General features: G+C 50.1%; 1 protein-coding gene across 3 annotated transcripts in view; it reads right to left on the reverse strand.

The window, feature by feature from the left end:
- Positions 1-18,208, reverse strand: part of MSI2 (musashi RNA binding protein 2) — a 392,697-nt gene that overhangs the window by 124,522 nt on the left and 249,967 nt on the right. For all 3 annotated transcript variants that reach the window (XM_082603568.1, XM_082603567.1, XM_082603566.1), the window contains exon 7: positions 17,684-17,732. In XM_082603568.1, the coding sequence (XP_082459694.1) occupies positions 17,684-17,732 (49 nt within the window). The remainder of the gene's footprint in view (positions 1-17,683; positions 17,733-18,208) is intronic.

Genomic DNA, 18,208 nt, shown 5'->3' on the forward strand with positions numbered 1-18,208 from the left:
ACCCACCCATCCATCCATCCATCCATCCACCCATCCATCCACCCATCCATCCATCCACCCATCATCCACCCACCCATCCATCCATCCATCCATCCACCCATCATCCACCCACCCATCCATCCATCTATCCATCCATCCATCCATCCATCCACCCATCATCCACCCATCATCCACCCATCCATCCACCCATCCATCCAGTTTCAACCCACAGCAAAAGATATGCACGAGTTTCCCCTTCACTGCAGATGACCCTTGGCCCAACAAAACCCTCACTGTTGTCTGCACCCACCTCCCACCCATTGTTCACACGCAACGGTGAGAGGCATCAACAGGGTTGTATTAATGCTCCAGTAAAAGTTAAAAATCTTCCAGAACTCAAGGAAAACAGCACTATACGTGTCCTTTAAAAATCTTTCCTTTCTCTGAACTTCATCTCCTTTTTCTCCCCCCAACTCTTGTTTCTCCCCTGGCTGCCAGCCAAGATTTTATAATAGTGTCAGGTAGCAATTTCATTTTTTAAATGCTCTTATCAAGGATTTAAGGTGAAAGATAAGAACAGCACAGTAAGTCATCACAAAGGAGTGTACTGTGAGGCATAGCATTTTACAAATCAAAACAGTTAGCAAAATGAAAAGACAAGGACAGGGAAACAAAGTAAGTTTAAGCATCGTCTGAAAGGGGGAGGGTAGAGGCCAAATTGAATAGAAAGATCATCCTTCAGATTTCCGAGCTCCCTCTGGTAATGATCTTGGCATATTTGCTAAGAATTGCATGAACAGTCCAATTTCCATTTTAAAATGGGATGTTTTTAGAAGGCATATATATTGTCAAACCATTACACACACTTAACTGGGGGCTTTCATCGGAGTCATCTGACCTGCAAGCGTGTGTTGCTAATATCACTGCTTTATTATTTATCAAATCCATTTCTTCATGGAATGACTACTAACCTAGCCACAGCTGCTCTCCCTCTTCCCACCCCAGCTGCTACCACCCTAGCAGCAGCACGATTTGCTAGGCTACCTGCAGCGCTTCACTCCCTACATCCTGCTAAAGCATCTTATTTTTTAACAAAAGGGGAAAAAAAAGGGATGGACTCAGGAGGTGCCACTTAGGAGTCAAACCACTTTGTGGCAGCTGCTTACACTACCCAGGAAAAGTTAATACTGCTAATGGACCAGGCCAGGGTACCAGTCTATTTTACCAGGGGATTTTAACTACCGTCCCATAATAAAGGAACCACAAGCCTAAAATAAAGTAGAAATAGAGACAGGCACCTACTTTTCTATTTTGATCCTTTATAACATCTTTGATTCCAGTCTGTTTTTTAAAAACCAACCAAGGACCACGTCCAATTCAAATGTGCACCACTGCTCCCTCTCCCTGCGCCCCCCCACACACAGCTGTGATGCAACCCAAGGGTGGTAACTCCAGAAAATAGTCATTAATATACTGTTTTCTTTTATATGCTCACCAGTCTCTTCTGGAGCCTACCTGAAAATTCACAATAAATAAAAACACGCAATTAGACGATTTCCCATTTGCCAAGGAATGATTCCATTGTCCATTAGAAGCTAGAGTTCTAAAAATACAGAAAGGGAAATTATTACATATTGTTGATACATATTTCTGCTGTAAAACAGGATTAGTACCATGGGCAAAATACGAAGCCTCTTTTGTAAATCTTACCAAATTTTTTTAAAAAGGTAAGACATCATGGGGGAGGGAACAAATTAAATCATAATTTTCAGACTATGTTTCCTTATTGTCACTCAGAAAAACTGCCAGGTGTTTCCAGAGTAGTTTATACATAAATATACTAGCTGAATCAGGAAATCTTTCCAGGGCAAATGAATCAACTTAATTAAAACAAGACTTAAGATGCCAAGCCTAGTCATTTTGGAAGTGTGGAGGAAATTTAGCAATCCATTTGTAAGTACACACCTTTCGCATGAGCATTTTAAATCCTGGTACAGACCCCAGGTTGGAGTGAGCCTTCTCACCAGCCCACGAGGTGGCACCAGGCATCATGGGTTAGGAGTGCAGGACTGATGTTTTTTTTAAAAAAAACTGAACCAATATTTTCAGCCTTTCTTCCAGATCAGCTGTAAAGGGCGACTACAACAATACCAATGAACCAACCTAAATGTCCATCGACAGATGAATGGATAAAGAAGATGTGGCACATATATACAATGGAATATTACTCAGCCATAAAAAGAAATGAAATGGAGTTATTTGTAGTGAGGTGGATGGATCTAGAGTCTGTCATACGAGTGAAGTAAGTCAGAAAGAGAAAAACAAATACCATATTCTAACTCATATATATGGAATCTAAAAAAAAAAAAGGTACTGATGAACCTAGTTGCAGGGCAGGAATAAAGATGTAGACATAGAGAATGGACTTGAGGACACGGGGTAGGAGGGGGAAGCTGGGGTGAAGTGCGAGTAGCATCGACATCTATACACTAACCGAATGTAAAACAGTTAGCTAGTGGGAAGCAGCAGCATAGCACAGGGAGATCAGCTCGGTGCTTTGTGATGACCAGAGGGGTGGGTTAGGGAGGGTGGGAGGGTGGCTCAAGAGGGAGGGGATATGGGGGCATGTGTATGCATATGGCTGATTCGCTTTGTTGTGCAACAGAAACTAACACAGTATTGTGAAGCAATTATACTCCAATAAAGATCTAGTAAAAAAAATTAATATTTTAAAGTGAACAATCCATTTTGACTCTAGTTTACAGCAGTACATTCAATGACTTACAGGAAATCAAAAAATTCTTTGAAAAACAAAACTTTCTTGCACACTTTGGTGTACAACAGAAACTAACACAGTATTTATTGTGAAGCAATTATACTCCAATAAAGATCTATTAAAAAAACAACAAGGGAAATACTTCAGTCATTGGGTTACGATCAAGAATTTTTCACTTTAATGAGAATTTTAAAATATAATTATTTGCAGAATACTTTGTCGAAAATATTATTTTAATAAATATCAACTTTAGAAAAAAAACAATACCAAGGGCATTTTTTTTCCCTCTTAAGAAAGAAAGAACTCCCATCAGTTTGCTTGATAACTGTTCCTTCCTAAGGTGCTGGAAAAACAGAAGTATTCAGAACCATCTCTTCAGTTCTCCAAAGCCCTGTCCAGAAAACACCATCCTCCTGACAAGGCTTCTACACCCCGCCCCCCCTCTTGCTAGAGCAGGGCTCGGCTGGGGCGGGGAGTCGGGGGGAAGCACCCAGCAAAGCACTGCAGACTGCTCACTCTCCATCTTCAGCCCAATGAGACCAAGGTGAGAAGGGCCTGCCTGTCCGCCAGCCGCCCTCTGGTCATATGTTAATACTGTTGGCCAAGCTTGGGAACTATAAGGGGGAAGGAGACACAGACAAGAACCAAACCATCAAGCAGATAACACAATCGTTAAGAACCGAGAGATGCCAGAAAGGAATTACAAGGAGCACAGACATGGCTGGAGCTAACCTTGTCTGTGGTTCGAGAAGATGTCCCCAGGGGAAAGGACACTTAAGCCCAGGCCTGAAAGCTGAGGAGCTGGCCAGGAGTGAGAGACAGGCTGTTCCTGGCAGCCCAAGGAACAGCCTGTGTGGGCGGCCCTGTTAAGGAAGGGCCCAGGTCAGTGTAGCCGCAGGGAGCGTGTCTGGGGTGAAGCTGGAGACCAAAGAAGGGCCGGAAATCAAAGACTCTGCAGTGCAGCGTCGGCGTTTTAGGCCTCATCCTAGCAGTGACGGGAAGCCAGCGAAGTGTTTCGGGAGGCGGTACCTAGATTCACACCCGGCCCAACGGGATGGTCGTGTTTCATACCCCCCACTCCCCACATCAATCACCGGAGGCCACCACCACCCTTCCCGGGCTTACACACCAGGGCACAGGCCAGCGCACTGCCCAGAGAAGGGCGGGGTCAAAGGCGTGGTCCGAAGCACAGCTTTTAAAACGGTTTTAAGGCTGGAAGGGTCCTGGGAGATCACGTGACCCGGGGGGTTCCCAGCCCTGTTGGCACATCAGCTTCAGCTGGGGGAAATGTGAACCCTCAGCCAGGGCTCCAACCCTGAGTCTCACTTAATTGATCCGGGCGGGGGCCCCAGACATCAGTATGTTTTAAAAACTCCCCGGCGATTCTACTGTGCACCCAGGGCTGAAAACTGCTGATGCAGCCCAGACCTCCGACGTGACAGCCATCATTCGTCATACGGGCGTCTAACGCTGGGCTGTGGGATGGCTTTCGTCCCCCAGACCTTCCCAACCAACCCTGTCTCCGCGTGAGAAAACCAAAGCTGGCCACAGGAGTTACGGAGCTCTTAGGGTTACGAGTAAAATCTAAATTCCAACTAAAAGGACAGAAAGGGAAGTACTTTGGGCAAGTACCCTCCTCTGCTTTGTTGTGCAGCTATAGCAGGGTCGAAACACATTTTTAGCCTCCGGCTACGGAGATACGTCCGACGGGCTCTCTGGGTCCACCCACCACCATTCTACTCAGCGAACACACAGCTGCTGGGTGTGATACGGAAGGGAGCCCGGGGCTGGTGAGAGACAGAACAGGGGCCACTGTTGCCTCTGTATCTATTCTGGGCCCGGGATGGAGGATGTCACCTCCAGCAGCAGTGGAAAGCAGAGTCATGAATCATCCATGAACCAGCCCAGCCTCCGGGATAATAAATCGGATGTCGGCGCTGCGTGCTTCGCAGATCTGGTGCAGAGGCACCGGCTCTGCCTGGGGTGCTGGAACACAGGCACCAGCGCTGGAAACATTCAGAGAGAAGGAAGCCCTTTCAATTATCTCCTGATATCAAGATGGGGTGGCAAGTTGAGGAAGAAATTTCAAATTTGTAGGGAGTGCTCAAAGGCACACAACTTTGATCACATTAAAACCATGGCAGTTATTTTTGCGCACTGCCAGGTTTGCCAACCAAACCTGGGGATTAAGGGAAGCACATCCGGGGCCGAAACTATTAATTACTGCTGTGCCTACCGGCGTCCTCCGCCCGGAGACCTTGTAGATGTTACCACTTTGACCCTCAACTGCATTAATTTAGCTCAGAAACTCACTCTAGGATTGAATTTGGCAATTGTTCCTGCCTGGAAGGGTTGCTGGGACAACATAAAGAAATCAAGGAGTCTGTTTGGCAGGGTTTGAAGTTCAGCGTTGCCTTGCTGTTTTCTTTCTTATTTTTTCCAGGGTGGAAGTCGGGGCAGGTACGTGAGGATGGTGAGGTTTGTGTTGTCGTACGTACGAGTTCTCCTGATTTCCTTCTCTTTCTCTCTCTCTCTCCCTCTTTTTTTTTTTGGCCGTATTTCCACTTCCCTAAATAGCCAAGTTGAATGAACCAGCTGGAAATACCAGTCTGCTGGGTATGGTTTGCATTCTCGGAGTTGGGGGTTCCGACACCTCCTAGGTGTATTGGTAAATCCTTGGCTTAGAAAGAAATGACTGCGCTCCAAAGGCTACAAATTCAACATTAAACCTCAGAGTTCTTCAATTGTCTTTCTCTACCAAAAAGTTATCTCTAACACCCTAAGGTCAATTTCATGGTCTTTGGCCAAATTCGACTTGGGCAAGCCGTGAACTACATCAGGATCTGGGGGCCGTGTTCTCTTAAGTAGAAGGTCTTTTCTCTAATTTCTCTTGCACATAATTTTGCAGAGGGAGCAGCTGTGACGTGGATAGGAACCTGCAGGGAGAAACGGCTGTGTTCGCCCACGGAGGCTGCAAGCCACCGGTGAGCAGGGCACTCGCCCGACAGGAAGCACTGCTTTGTCCTCTGTGTGCCGTTTCCTAGGGCTGCTGAACAAAGCACCACCAACTGGGGGGCTTAAAACAACAGCAGGGGCTTCCCTGGTGGCACAGTGGTTGAGAGTCCGCCTGCCGATGCAGGGGACACGGGTTCGTGCCCCGGTCCGGGAAGATCCCACATGCCGCGGAGCAGCTGGGCCCGTGAGCCATGGCCGCTGAGCCTGCGCGTCCGGAGCCCGTGCTCCGCAACGGGAGAGGCCACAACAGTGAGAGGCCTGCGTATCGCAAAAAAAAAAAAAAAATCAACAACAGCAGTTTATTCTCTCACAGCTCTGGAAGCTGGAAGTCCAAAATCAAGGTGTCGGCAGGGCCATGTTCTCTTGAAGGTTCTAGGAGAAAATCTGTCCCATGCCTTTCTCTTAGCTTCACCGAGCCTTGGCTCACAGCTCCACGCTCCAACCTCCACCTCCGTGGTCATGTGACATGCTCCATGTCTCCCTTCACATGTCCTCCCTCTTCTTAGAAGGACACCCATCGTACTGAACCAACTTACCCCCGTTCGACCTCATCGTAACTTGATTACATTTGCAAAGACCCTATTTCTGCCTAAGGTCACATGCTGAGATACAAAGGGGTTAGGACTTCTGCATACCTTGTGAGGGGGATTCAATTCAACTCATAAGATGAAGGAAAACCTAACGGCATCTGCCAACAGCTCTCTGGAGTGTGAATATTTTCTCCAGTCAGCAAGCTTTAGCCTTCATTCCTCAAGGAGTGATAGAAACCGTATTCTTATTAGTAGTAACATAACAGTAACCTCACTTTATTATGATAGTAATAAAGTTAATATTTACAGATAGTATAACCATCAGATGCTGGGCTTCCCTGGTGGCGCAGTGGTTGAGAATCTGCCTGCCAATGCAGGGGACACGGGTTCGAGCCCTGGTCTGGGAAGATCCCACATGCCGCGGAGCAACTGGGCCCGTGAGCCACAGCTACTGAGCCTGCGCATCTGGAGCCTGTGCTCCAGCAACAAAAGAGGCCTCGATAGTGAGGCCAGCGCACCGCGATGAAGAGTGACCCCCCCGCTTGCCACAACTAGAGTAAGCCCTCGCACAGAAGTGAAGAACCAACACAGCCAAAAATAAATAAATAAACAAATGTGGGTTTAAAAAAAATTAAAAAAAAAAAAAACATCAGATGCTTCACATAAATTCTCTCTCTTAAACCTCACGTCCATAAATTAATAACATTCCCCATTAAACAGATGAGAAAACTGAGGTCGAGAGAAGTTTAATAACTCGCCCCAAGGTCACACAGCTACTGAGTGGTGGCGCTGGAATTTGAACCCAGCAGTGTGACTGGAGACCGAGGCTCTCACCCCTTTGCCACCAGACAACTCACGAGCTTCACTAACTGGGTACCTGCCTTGACTCTTAAGCTATAAGCAACAGGGGCACAGAGGAGGATTCTGTATGTGCCACATTGTATAAGGTCCCCACATGTTTAGTAATCATAACTTGGGTTAGGAAAACGCTTTCAACGTTTTTTTTCTTTAATTGAAAAGACCTTGGACTCCTGGAACGGAGGGTCTCTCTGTTCTGACCTCTCTCACCTCTGCTCTGGGATAAACTAAAGCAAACGGGGCTTCTTTTCATACTGGGGCCGGTCTGGCTATTCTATTAATAGCATGTTGTCTGGAAAAGCAGAAACTACTAAGAAAATCCTCATCTATCCATCCGACTCTCTGTTTATGGAAAGAAAAAGACAGAGGTGACTCAGAGGCAAAGGATTCTCGGCTGCATATAATCAAGTCTTGTTTGGCGCTCCGAGGCCCCCTCTCCCTGGCAGGACAGAAAACTCAGATGACGCGGGAGGGACCCATCCCTCATTCAGCAAAGTCTGAGATGCCACATGTTCTACTAACCCCATAAAGACAACCAAGTTTAAAAATATTTACGCCAGTGCCAGGAACACGGTAGAAGTGACAACGGTCACTGTGTTAGCACACTGAGATGGGATGAACCTTTTCCTTTTGAAAATTCTCCCATGCTGTTCTATCTCTATATCTACAGTTCAAATTGGGATGAACTGTAAAAGCTCACACTACAAAAGTCTTCCTTTGACTAGGTAATATATGCATAGGGTACAAAAATTCGAAAGGTAAGTGAGTATAAAGTGACAAGTTTTCCCATATCCTTGGACCACTGGTCACTTAATCCTCTTCCCCAGAAGCAAATGCTGCTTTTTATTTAGTTATACTTGCATCGATGAGTGTATATATTTGTGCATAAAACATATTCGAGTGCTTTCTATAGCTGGAGATTATTCCAAGCCCTTTATACTTATTAACTGATATAAGCCTCAGGCTAACCCGATGTCATCATTCCTGTTTTTTAGATGAGGAATCTTGAGTCACAGAGAGTGTAGGTAACTCGCCCAAGGTCACACAGTTATGAAGTCACAAACCTTAGATGCAAACACCAGCTGTCTGACTCCAGAGCACGCGCTCTAAGCCACTTGGCCATTCTCACTCTCTGTTCCCAGTTTTGTGACTATCCTTTCAGAAATATTCCATGCACAGGCAAACATATGTTTCATGTGCAAAGGGGAGGGGAAAACTTTTTTTAAAGACTAGGTCTTAAAAAGTTCAAATACACATTGTAACTTGCCTAAAGAAGCTCAATCGGCAGTTCTTTAAGGGGGAAAGGAAAGAACCAAGGCTACTGGCACTGACCACTCTCTGTGGGCACTTCGCCAGTGGCTCATTAACTCGTGCAGAGCAGATGTGCTGCCTCCAGAGAGCGACACAGGGCTCAGAGCCCTTCGGGGACCACCTGAGATCACGCCCAGGGAAGCTGGGACTGAAGCCAAGTATGGCCAGCACTAAACTCAGGCTCCTTCCCGTGTGTCCTGTGACAGAGACACAGAAGGGCCAGGGAATGTCCTCCGAACCCAGGGCCCAAACAGAAGCTCAAGTCCAGAGCTGAACAATCCCGGGGGCTCCTGCAGTCCCAGCAGGAAGCAGGCGCCCCGGCTTCTGGTCCCCCGGCTCAACCCCTAGCAGCGCCGTGATGCTAAGAAAGGGGATGCTTTTAACCAAGTGGCCAAGCTGGAGGCTCCTCTCTCTTCAGAGATCTGAAACCATGTGAGAGTCGGAGCTGGGAGCTGGGCCTCTATGGGAACAGGGCCGAACAAAAACCTCATTGTCTCTCTCCACAAAGAACCATTTCTGGGTCAATGGAGTGGCTGACCCCGGGCCCACTCCCTTTCTGCTTCCGTGGGCCACAGCCAGGAGGGAGGAAGGAAGATCTAGTAACTCACCACCCTTTTGGTGCCAGGGCTTTTTATTCCGAAGGAAAGGAGTTTCAGATTTATCCTCCAGCTGGGACACCAAGGGGGCATCCAGGGGGCCACGACCGCCCCCCACCCTGGCCTCCCCGGTTGCCAGGGCGCTGCGGGCTCCGTGTGAGTCCCCATCCACAGGGAAAGCAGGTGAACAGAAACTGAGCTCCCACGTTGATGAATATGTCAAGAGACAGCGCCGGAATGGGCGCTTCCGGAGTACACTTAGCTCAGGGAAGAAAGAAATTACAGTGTGCTCCTTGCTTTCCTGTCAGAAATAAAATTAAGGTCTCAGATCGATGCTGCCAGGGCTGGGGTAGCTACAGGCAGCTTTAATGGCCTCCTCTACATGTTTGCAAATTCACAGGCCCCTTCAACCCTGCCCTTCTAATTGGTTATTTGCGAGGTCATGTTTGCACCAATTTCTCGGGAAGGCTAATGGTGTTTATTTAACGAGAAAATAAAATGTGCAGACAGCGCCGGGGGCTGGTCTCTGAGAGGCGGCTCAGGGTGGGGGCTGCGGCTCTTTACCAGCTCCCGTCCTTCGCCCTCGGTGGCCGCCTTCCTCTGGAGGAGGTCCTGAGATGGGCCCGGTGACGGGTCAGGCCTTGAGGGGACTGTGCTGGGGGCCAGAGGCGGGGGGCCAGGCCGCACAGCCTCTGGGCAAAGCCCTAAATGCACCCTCCTGGTGGGGACCACCTTATACAGCCCAGCTTTAACACGAGCCCGCCGGGAGCACAGAATCTAGTGGAGAGGCATGTGGCTGTCCATGTACACCGCTGTGGGACTTGGCAGCTCTTCCTCATTCTAATTGAAGTGTGCCCTATTTCAAGTCTGCACGTAATTGTTTTCCAACAGAACCTCTCCAAGAACCCAAAGGCAGCAGATTACACACTGCTGCCAGCACCCCAAGCAGGCTCTTCTATCCAGGTGGGATGGGGGAGATTCAATTATATTGAGTTTCTACCCCATTCTAACTTTCTCCCTTAGACTCCACATTTATCAATACCTTTGTCTTTTTTTGGCCACTGCGCGGCATGCGGGATCTTAGTTCCCCAACCAGGGATCGAACCCTCACCCCCTGCAGTGGAAGCGTGGAGTCTTAACCACTGGACCACCAGGGAAGTCCCTCAATACCTTTCTAAAACAGGTGCCCCACACTGACATTGGTCCCCTCTGGGAAGAGACGAGGATTATCCCCTAACCTGATCTAACTCTCTACTTGCATGAAAAGAGCCCACAGACATGCTTGGTGACCACATCACACTACATACAGCCTAGGCTGAAAGCTCTATCCGACCAAGACCCTTGGTTGGTGTTAGTGGCCTGTGACAGACCCGCAGCTTTCCTGTCGACTGGCTTCCAATTCAGGTGCAGAATTGGGATCAATATCAATAATAATCAGCTACTGGCTTACAGGTTGCCAATAAACCCCTTAACACATCTCAGACTTGCGTTAGTGATGGGTACCTAACAGCATCAGCGGACGAGAGAGCAGATCTGTGAGGTGGGGGAAAGGGCGTGACTCCAGCAGGGCAGACCCCGCAGCAAATCCTGCTCTAGACCCTGACCTTGGGCACCGGTGCTGTGCAGGATGTCACTGTGTCACACTGGCACAGGTGTCCTCACCAGCTGTGATTCTCCAAACCCTTATCATGCTCTCCACCCCATCCAACAACCCTTTCCCACCCAGAGGGACTTACCCTCTTTGTCAAACACACTCCTTCCTCCATCCTACAAAGTCACATTTACGGGTTGTAGAGTCCCAACCCTCTCTCCCAGGTCAATAAAGTCAAAATGTTAAGAATCTCATTAGGAAAAACACACATACATTATCTTTGACACCCCACACCTACAAATGAAGCAATGCTTTTTCATTTTTAATTTAATTTACGCCTTTGTGAAACTCTTTTTACGTTTCCCCCTCCCCCCTTGGGAAATGGGCATCAATAAACCAACAATTACAGTGTGATTTGTAATCATCTTCAGTATACAAGAAAAGAGTCAGTCTGGACTTCAGAGGTCAATTTCAAAAGTGAGTGTCTGGCAGGTAGTCAGGACATTAAGGGCTGTTTTTTCTCCTTAGGAAAGCATTATCGGGATTTCCCTGGCGGCACAGTCACTAAGAATCTGCCTGCCAATGCAGGGGACACGGGTTCGTGCCCTGGTCTGGGAAGATCCCACATGCCATGGAGCAACGAAGCCCATGCGCCACAACTACTGAGCCTGCGCTCTAGAGCCCACGAGCCACAACTACTGAAGCCCGCGTGCCTAGAGCCCGTGCTCCGCAACAAGAGAAGCCACCGCAGTGAGAAGCCCGCGCACCGCAATGAAGAGTAGCCCCCGCTCGCCGCAACTAGAGAAAGCCCGCGCGCAGCAATGAAGGCCCAACACAGCCAAAAATAAATAAATAAAATAAGTAAATTTATTAAAAGAAAAAGAAACGATTGTCTTCTATCATAGCTTCAGCTACATCGCACAGGCACCGTTTTAATAAATAAACTAATTACACAAATTACAAAGACCTTAAACTTCGGCTAGCTGCTTTTGGGGATAGAGATGCTGTACGAGCTTCTTGGGAGAAGCCAAGCTCAGTCTTGCTGCCTTGAGGTGAGACTGCAGAAGGCTGCTCCCTCTAGCCACAGGGCCCACCACGGCGCCCTTCCAGCCTGGTAACTCCCGATGGGCACAGCTGCCCTGGGAGAGGACTTTCTTTGTCCAGGGAGCCTGCTGGGGATGGCGCGCTCTGAGATTCACAGCACAGGAGACCGCCTCGGAGCTGTTGTTCCTCTCCAAGGCCATTAGCAATGCACTTAATAAGCAACTGCTAACAGTCCGGAGAAGAGTCATCCATCACACTGATCTTTATTTTTTCTCTCTGTATCCTGTTCCTTCGCCTCTGGCAATGTTCCGGAGCACACAGGCCTGCTGGGTAATGGAAGCCGCTGGGAGTGAGAAGGCCTGTCTCCAGGCCTCTCCTCTGTACTCGCCAGAAGCCACTGCCTCTCCAGCTGACCCTCACCAGGCCACCTGATAAGCTTCAAAGACATCCGGCTCATTTTCCACTGGGCCCCCAGCCACCCAGCTCTCCCCTGACGCGCCAGACTTGGAGGGACCTGGCTGTGCGGGCCCTGAGGTCAGAGGGAGGTAGCACATCTGAGGCTCCCCTGGAATGCGCTCTTGGGGGGCTCCCTACCCCCATGAGGAGGCGAGTGAGAGATGTATGTCAGCAACCAGCATCCCCGCCATCCACCGTCTCAAACAGGGCCGATACAGGGAGAGTCCTCCCGCCCCCTGGCTCCCAGCCAGCTTCCCCGCAACCGCCCACCAAAGAGCAAATCAGAAAGGATAGCACCTTGTTGCTTCTTGTCTCCCTGCCCACCTCCAGCCCCACTCCGGGATCAATACCTAATGCTGAATTCAAGATCTTATCTGAGCTCTGCAAGGATAAAGCAACACACTTTTCCCCAGTGATTCAGTCCTTTGATGATCAGGCCAATAGTTTTCAGCCCACCTCTAAGAGCGTTTAGAGAGCAGATGCAATGACTCTGAAAAGACTGGAAGGCCACCATTCTCTCTCTCCTTGGGCACAAAGGGTCTCAGAGAAGGCCACGAAATGAAGCGATGGGCGGGGCCAAGGAAGGCCCTAGCTTCTACCAGCAGCTCCGCTCCCCAGCTGGCTGTAGGAACCTGCTGTGCGGCTTTCCAAAACTCCACATGCCTTAGTTTCTCCATCTGAAAAATGGAGGTACATCGTAGTCCAGCAAGAGGATAGGTGTGGAGAAAGACTAATAATACGGAGGCGCTCAAGTCCTGAAAATCACCGACTCTCCTGCTTTAAACCACTGCCTAGCCCTGTGCTTGCAGAGCGGCTAAGAACACGGGCTCAGGGTTGGACAGGGTGGGTTTACATCGAAGCTCTGCTCGGACTAGTGTGCCACTCTGGGCAGCTCAGTTCATAAAGATTCCACAGTACGTGCTAAGCACCTGGTTTAGGGGTGCTCAGAAAGTGGCTGTTTCTACCAGGAGTGTTAACACAACCTGGTTAACACAGAACCCTGTACCACTATGGTGTGCACTCTGATGGGGGCGGGGTGTCAGATCCCCCTTCAGGAATGAAGATCATCTTCCCCAGCCGCTGGGAGAGCTGCTGGATGACGGCCCCAGCTGTTGGTCCCCTCCAGGACTTCCTCGGTACAAGCCCAAGATGACACCTGCTTCCCAGGTGGGCTGTCTCCTATGACTGATCAACATACGGGGATAACTGGGGCAGCTGAAGGACCACCCTCTCTGCAAACTCCCCAGGGCATCGCAGGTCATCACCTCCCTCTGCCCAGTCCCCGTGAAGAGCACCCCCGACGAACCTCCTGCAGACCCAGCCCCATCTCGGGGACCCCTACCGGAGACAACTGCTCCCCCTCTGCTAGTTAGAAAAAGGAAGCAATCTGGAACCTACTTCCAGTTAAAAGCTATTAAGCCAGAAGCATACTTTAGGTCCTGGAGCTCATCGGTCCCAGTTCATGTATTTTCCAGAGACAGAGCCTGAGGGGTTCAGAGAGCTTAGGAAGAGTGCCCCTGGCTAAACGCAAAGGGGCAGCAGAAGCTGGAAGGCGGTCCCTCTAAGGACGAAGGTGGGAAGACTCCACACTTCTGTGAGAGTCAGATGCTGAATGACCTTCCTGCTTCCAGGATGGAGGATGCACCTCCCTGGACAGCTCACTGTCTGCTGGACTCTCCCCTGGGCTCCTTCCCACGGTGCTACCGAGGTCCGAGTGCAGACGTAAAGTGGGAAGAAACACAGGCTGGCGCTTCTGTGAACAGGAGGGGTAAACTGCCGTGCAGATGCAACTGAGGGCCACCCTCGTGCGGGGGACAGGGCAGGAGGCGGCCACTGTGGGGCAGGAAGTGGAAATGCTGCCCCGATCCCTGGCTCCTAATGGCAGTGTAGCCTGACTCCCAGAAGGCCAGGCCCCGTGCCACCGGAGTTCTCCCTGACAGCAGTGGTCACGGCTCAGGGGCACACAGGTGGTTTTCAAAATGCCTGGGGCGGAGGACAAGTCACGGCCCGGGCTGCCCAACGGGGCTGGGTTAGAAGTTGACAGGAAGCACTAAGCAAGTGCCCTGACGACACGGAGGGGTTAACGGTCTGGGCCTCTTTAAGCAGAAAGCTGGCGGCAGTGCCAGCCAGAGAGGTGTCCTCAACTTCTGCTCCGGCAGCACTTTCCTCTTGATAAGATAATGGAAAACAGGAAGCCGAGGAGGTGAAGGAACGGTTGGGGCAAGGTGGCTGCAGGAGGACTTTATTTTCCTGTGCGTATCTCCAGATCCCAAGTGCACGTTCCATCAGGCCAGGGCTGTGAGGCCCGCTGGTTGCACATCTATGACTGTGCTTCTCTTGTGATACGTTCTTTCTTTAGAAAAAAGTCTTTCCTCCCCTCATGCTCTGGATCGCTGAAGTATTACCCCAGCTTCAGCACCCCGTCCAGAGAGAAACTCCTTCTCAGCTGTCTGGAGGGGCTGGAAACCATGCATGGGCCAAAGCCCCCGCCGACACAGGAGGGACAGCGGGAGCAGATTTCTGTACAGAAGCAAACGGGCAGCAGGTGTCAGACCCTTCCCGTTGAAACCTCTGGGCACACACGGTCCCTCCTGCCTTCTCTTCCCCACCCCACCAGCATCAGGCCGGCCACAGGCTGCATCCATCCAGGCCGGCTTCCTGGATGGACGGCCTGAGCTGTCACATACACCCCGTGCTCAGAAGGGCTCCACTCTTGGTTGAACGCTCTGCTGTCGTCTTGAAATTCTGGATAGCTTCTGAATAAGAGGCCCTGCCTTTCATCTTGTGGTTGACTCCATGAATCATGTAAGGGGTCCTGCACTGACCACAGGAATCTGAAAGGCGGGCAGGGCAGAGGATGCGGGGCAGGCCCTGCCTTGGCTGGGGGAGGGGGCGGCACTGTGCACGCGCCAGGGCTCTGCCCGCCCTCCGTCCTGCCATGGCCACCAGGAGTCCTGACTTGAGGGAGCGAGCGACCACGTTCCGGAAGCCACTCTGAGTGCTGGGCCACAGATGACCTCCCTTAGGCTCACAACAGGAAACACTTCCCTCACCCAGTCACAGAGGGACCCCCACCCCATCACTGTGCCCAGTGCCCTTGGAGAAGGGAAGAGGCTTCAACCACAGCAGGCGGCATCTGCGTTAGAAACAGGGGAGAGCTTTCCCCGGCGCCTCCTCTGCAGTGTGTCTGGGCCTGATGTCCTGAGTGTGAATCCAGCTCTGTCAGTTACCAGCTCAGTGACCTGACACGGAGGGTGACTCGCCCTCTCAGGTCCCTCAGATGATGAACCTCTTCCCTTGCTCAGTTGAGAGGATTCGATGAGATGATCTGTCATCTCCTCTAACACAGGGCCTGACACAGAGCAAGAGATCAAAAATACCTTTATTCACTGATATTCAAAAAAGCATGATAACAATACTGCCTGGAAGCCGCTCAGGAATCTTCCAGGATTATGAATTCTCACACTGAACACCAGTGCCGCGTTCAGATGGACCTCGCCCATCCTGAAAATAAAAGGACGAAAACACCCTTCTCAACAAACCTGCCGCATGTGGAGACAACAAAGAGCAGAATTTGAGGGCTTCCCTGGTGGCGCAGTGGTTGAGAGTCTGCCTGCCGATGCAGGGGACACGGGTTCGTGCCCCGGTCCGGGAAGATACCACGTGCCGCAGAGCGGCTGGGCCCGTGAGCCATGGCCGCTGAGCCTGCGCGTCCGGAGCCTGTGCTCCGCAACGGGAGAGGCCACGACAGTGAGAGGCCCGCGTACCACAAAAAAAAAAAAAAGGAGCAGAATTTGAAACCCGCTGTCCTAGGTGTGAGTCCCTTCTCTGATCCTGGATGTAAGGCACCTCCTCTGAGCTGTGGTTACCTCATCCACAAAATGGAGGTGATGGTAATAATAATGATGGTAATAATAATAATACCTAACATTTATGCACAACTGATGTGCTTGGCACTACGCTCTCCAAACAATCCTATAAGGAGGTACCAATATGATCTCCATTTTGCAGATGAATAAACTGAGGCATAAAGAACTTAAGTGATTTTCCCTCTGGGGCTGCTGTGAAGATCAAGTTAGAAGATGCATATGGAAGCAGTGCTGGGAAAACCATAAAGATCGACGCAATGCAGACGATGATCAAGGGTCATCAAGAATCGCCCATCACCGGCACCACCTTCCTCTCACTGCAGAGCGTTGCAGAAGACAAAGGCGATCATCCCACACCTGTAAGCTCTTCTTTTCTCTCCTTGCCTCCCCTTACTCCTCATCGTCTACCCCATCCCCATCCCTTCCCCAACATATACACCCCTGACGCCCCAGTTTTCTATTTTCCCTTTTAAGGCTGCTGTAGGTGGATGCATGAGATGCTTGATTCCCCAGGCACACTCAGGACAGCCCCTCCTTCTCCCACCCTTGGAAGCATCGCTTCCTACCCACTCCTTCCTCCCTTTCACTCAGCCTGCCTGCTCAGAACAGGGAGACATGCAGTCAGCACTGGGTAACTGCTTCTAATCACAGGGGACAGCAAGAATGTAGACAACACAAGAAACATCTAAATGCCATCCAAGTGGCAAGGAAACACTGATCGCTGGCTCCTTCTCTCTAGAACACTGCTTCCTGCCACCCCCCTTCAGAAACTCTGCTCATTAATGCCCCGTGAATAGGAACCCCAGAAACCAGGAGCTTCCGGACGGAACGCTAAACCATAACTTCTGACGCTGCTTCCTCTGGGGAGGATTTTCTAGAGTCATCCAATTTTCTGTTTAAAGCAATAATTTCAGTGTGTTTGTTTGTTTTTTTTTTTGGAGGCGGGGGTGAGGTGGCAGAGGTCTGAGACCTCTTTGAAAATCTATTCAAAGCTAGACAGCCTCTCCCAAGAGAAACAGAAAACATCCTGCGTGTCATTTCAGGGGTTCTTAGACCCCAAGATGAAACCCGTTTTCCAAAACATGGACAGGACAGTAAGCACAGGAGAAAATAAACGGAAGTGCAGATGTCCTCCAAACATCCAAGAGGCACAAAAGGGCACTTCCAGGTCTGTACTCATTGTACACATCAAACATCGAATAAACCTAGGATGAGGCTTTTTTTTTTTTTTTTTTTTTTTTGGCTCTTTAGATGGACAGTGTGCTTCTCAACCGCCCCCCACCCCCGCCGCCTTCAATGCAAGTTGAGAACTCAATTGAGTAACTGCTGTGAATAATTTCCACTTGGATCACTTCGTGCTGTGGTCTAGCAAGCACTAAGAAAGCAAGGATTGGAAAAGTGTATCAGAACGCGTGCTGGGCGTGGCTGCATAATTAAATGACAGCTCCTAAGCCAAAAGGAAATGGTGTTTTAACTGTCCGGTATCAACTCTCCACACTATCGTGGCCCTCTATTAATACAGATCCACAACACACGTCACCTGCACCTGCCTGATTTTGGAACAGTCACTGTATCTTCTGTCTGCAGGACTGGGGGTGAGAAGAGATGGAGCCAGGAGAGGATGAGGGGGCAACCTCCCCCCACACTGGGGTTCTTACCTCTGTGCCTGTTGGTCGTCTTATCAAACATCAGCATTGCATCCTCCACCTGCAAAACAAATACAAAATAGAGCCTGCTTTAGGAATTTTAACAAAATACACAAAACATTATTGGGGGGTGGTGGTGGCAGTTTCCATTATAGGAGTCATGTTGCTTGTTAAAACCTATTTGAGGGCTTCCCTGGTGGCGCAGTGGTTGGGAGTCCGCCTGCCGATGCAGGGGACGTGGGTTCGTGCCCCGGTCCGGGAGGATCCCACATGCCGCGGAGCGGCTGGGCCCGTGAGCCATGGCCGCTGAGCCTGCGCGTCCGGAGCCTGTACTCCACAACGGGAGAGGCCACGACAGTGAGAGGCCTGCATACCGCAAAAAAACAAAACATCAAAGAGAGGAAAATGCCAAAGGCATCCTCTGTCTCTCTTCCTAGTCCCTTCCTCCATCCTCCCAAGCATGCTGCAACCCTCTTAGTCATTTCTGGACAGTCAGGATCCACACTCAAGTCCCACACGGACCTCAAGACACTCACA

This window comes from Mesoplodon mirus, assembly GCF_964341445.2.
Source record: "Mesoplodon mirus genome assembly, chromosome: 18".
In the NCBI taxonomy this organism is placed as follows: Eukaryota; Metazoa; Chordata; class Mammalia; order Artiodactyla; family Ziphiidae; genus Mesoplodon; species Mesoplodon mirus.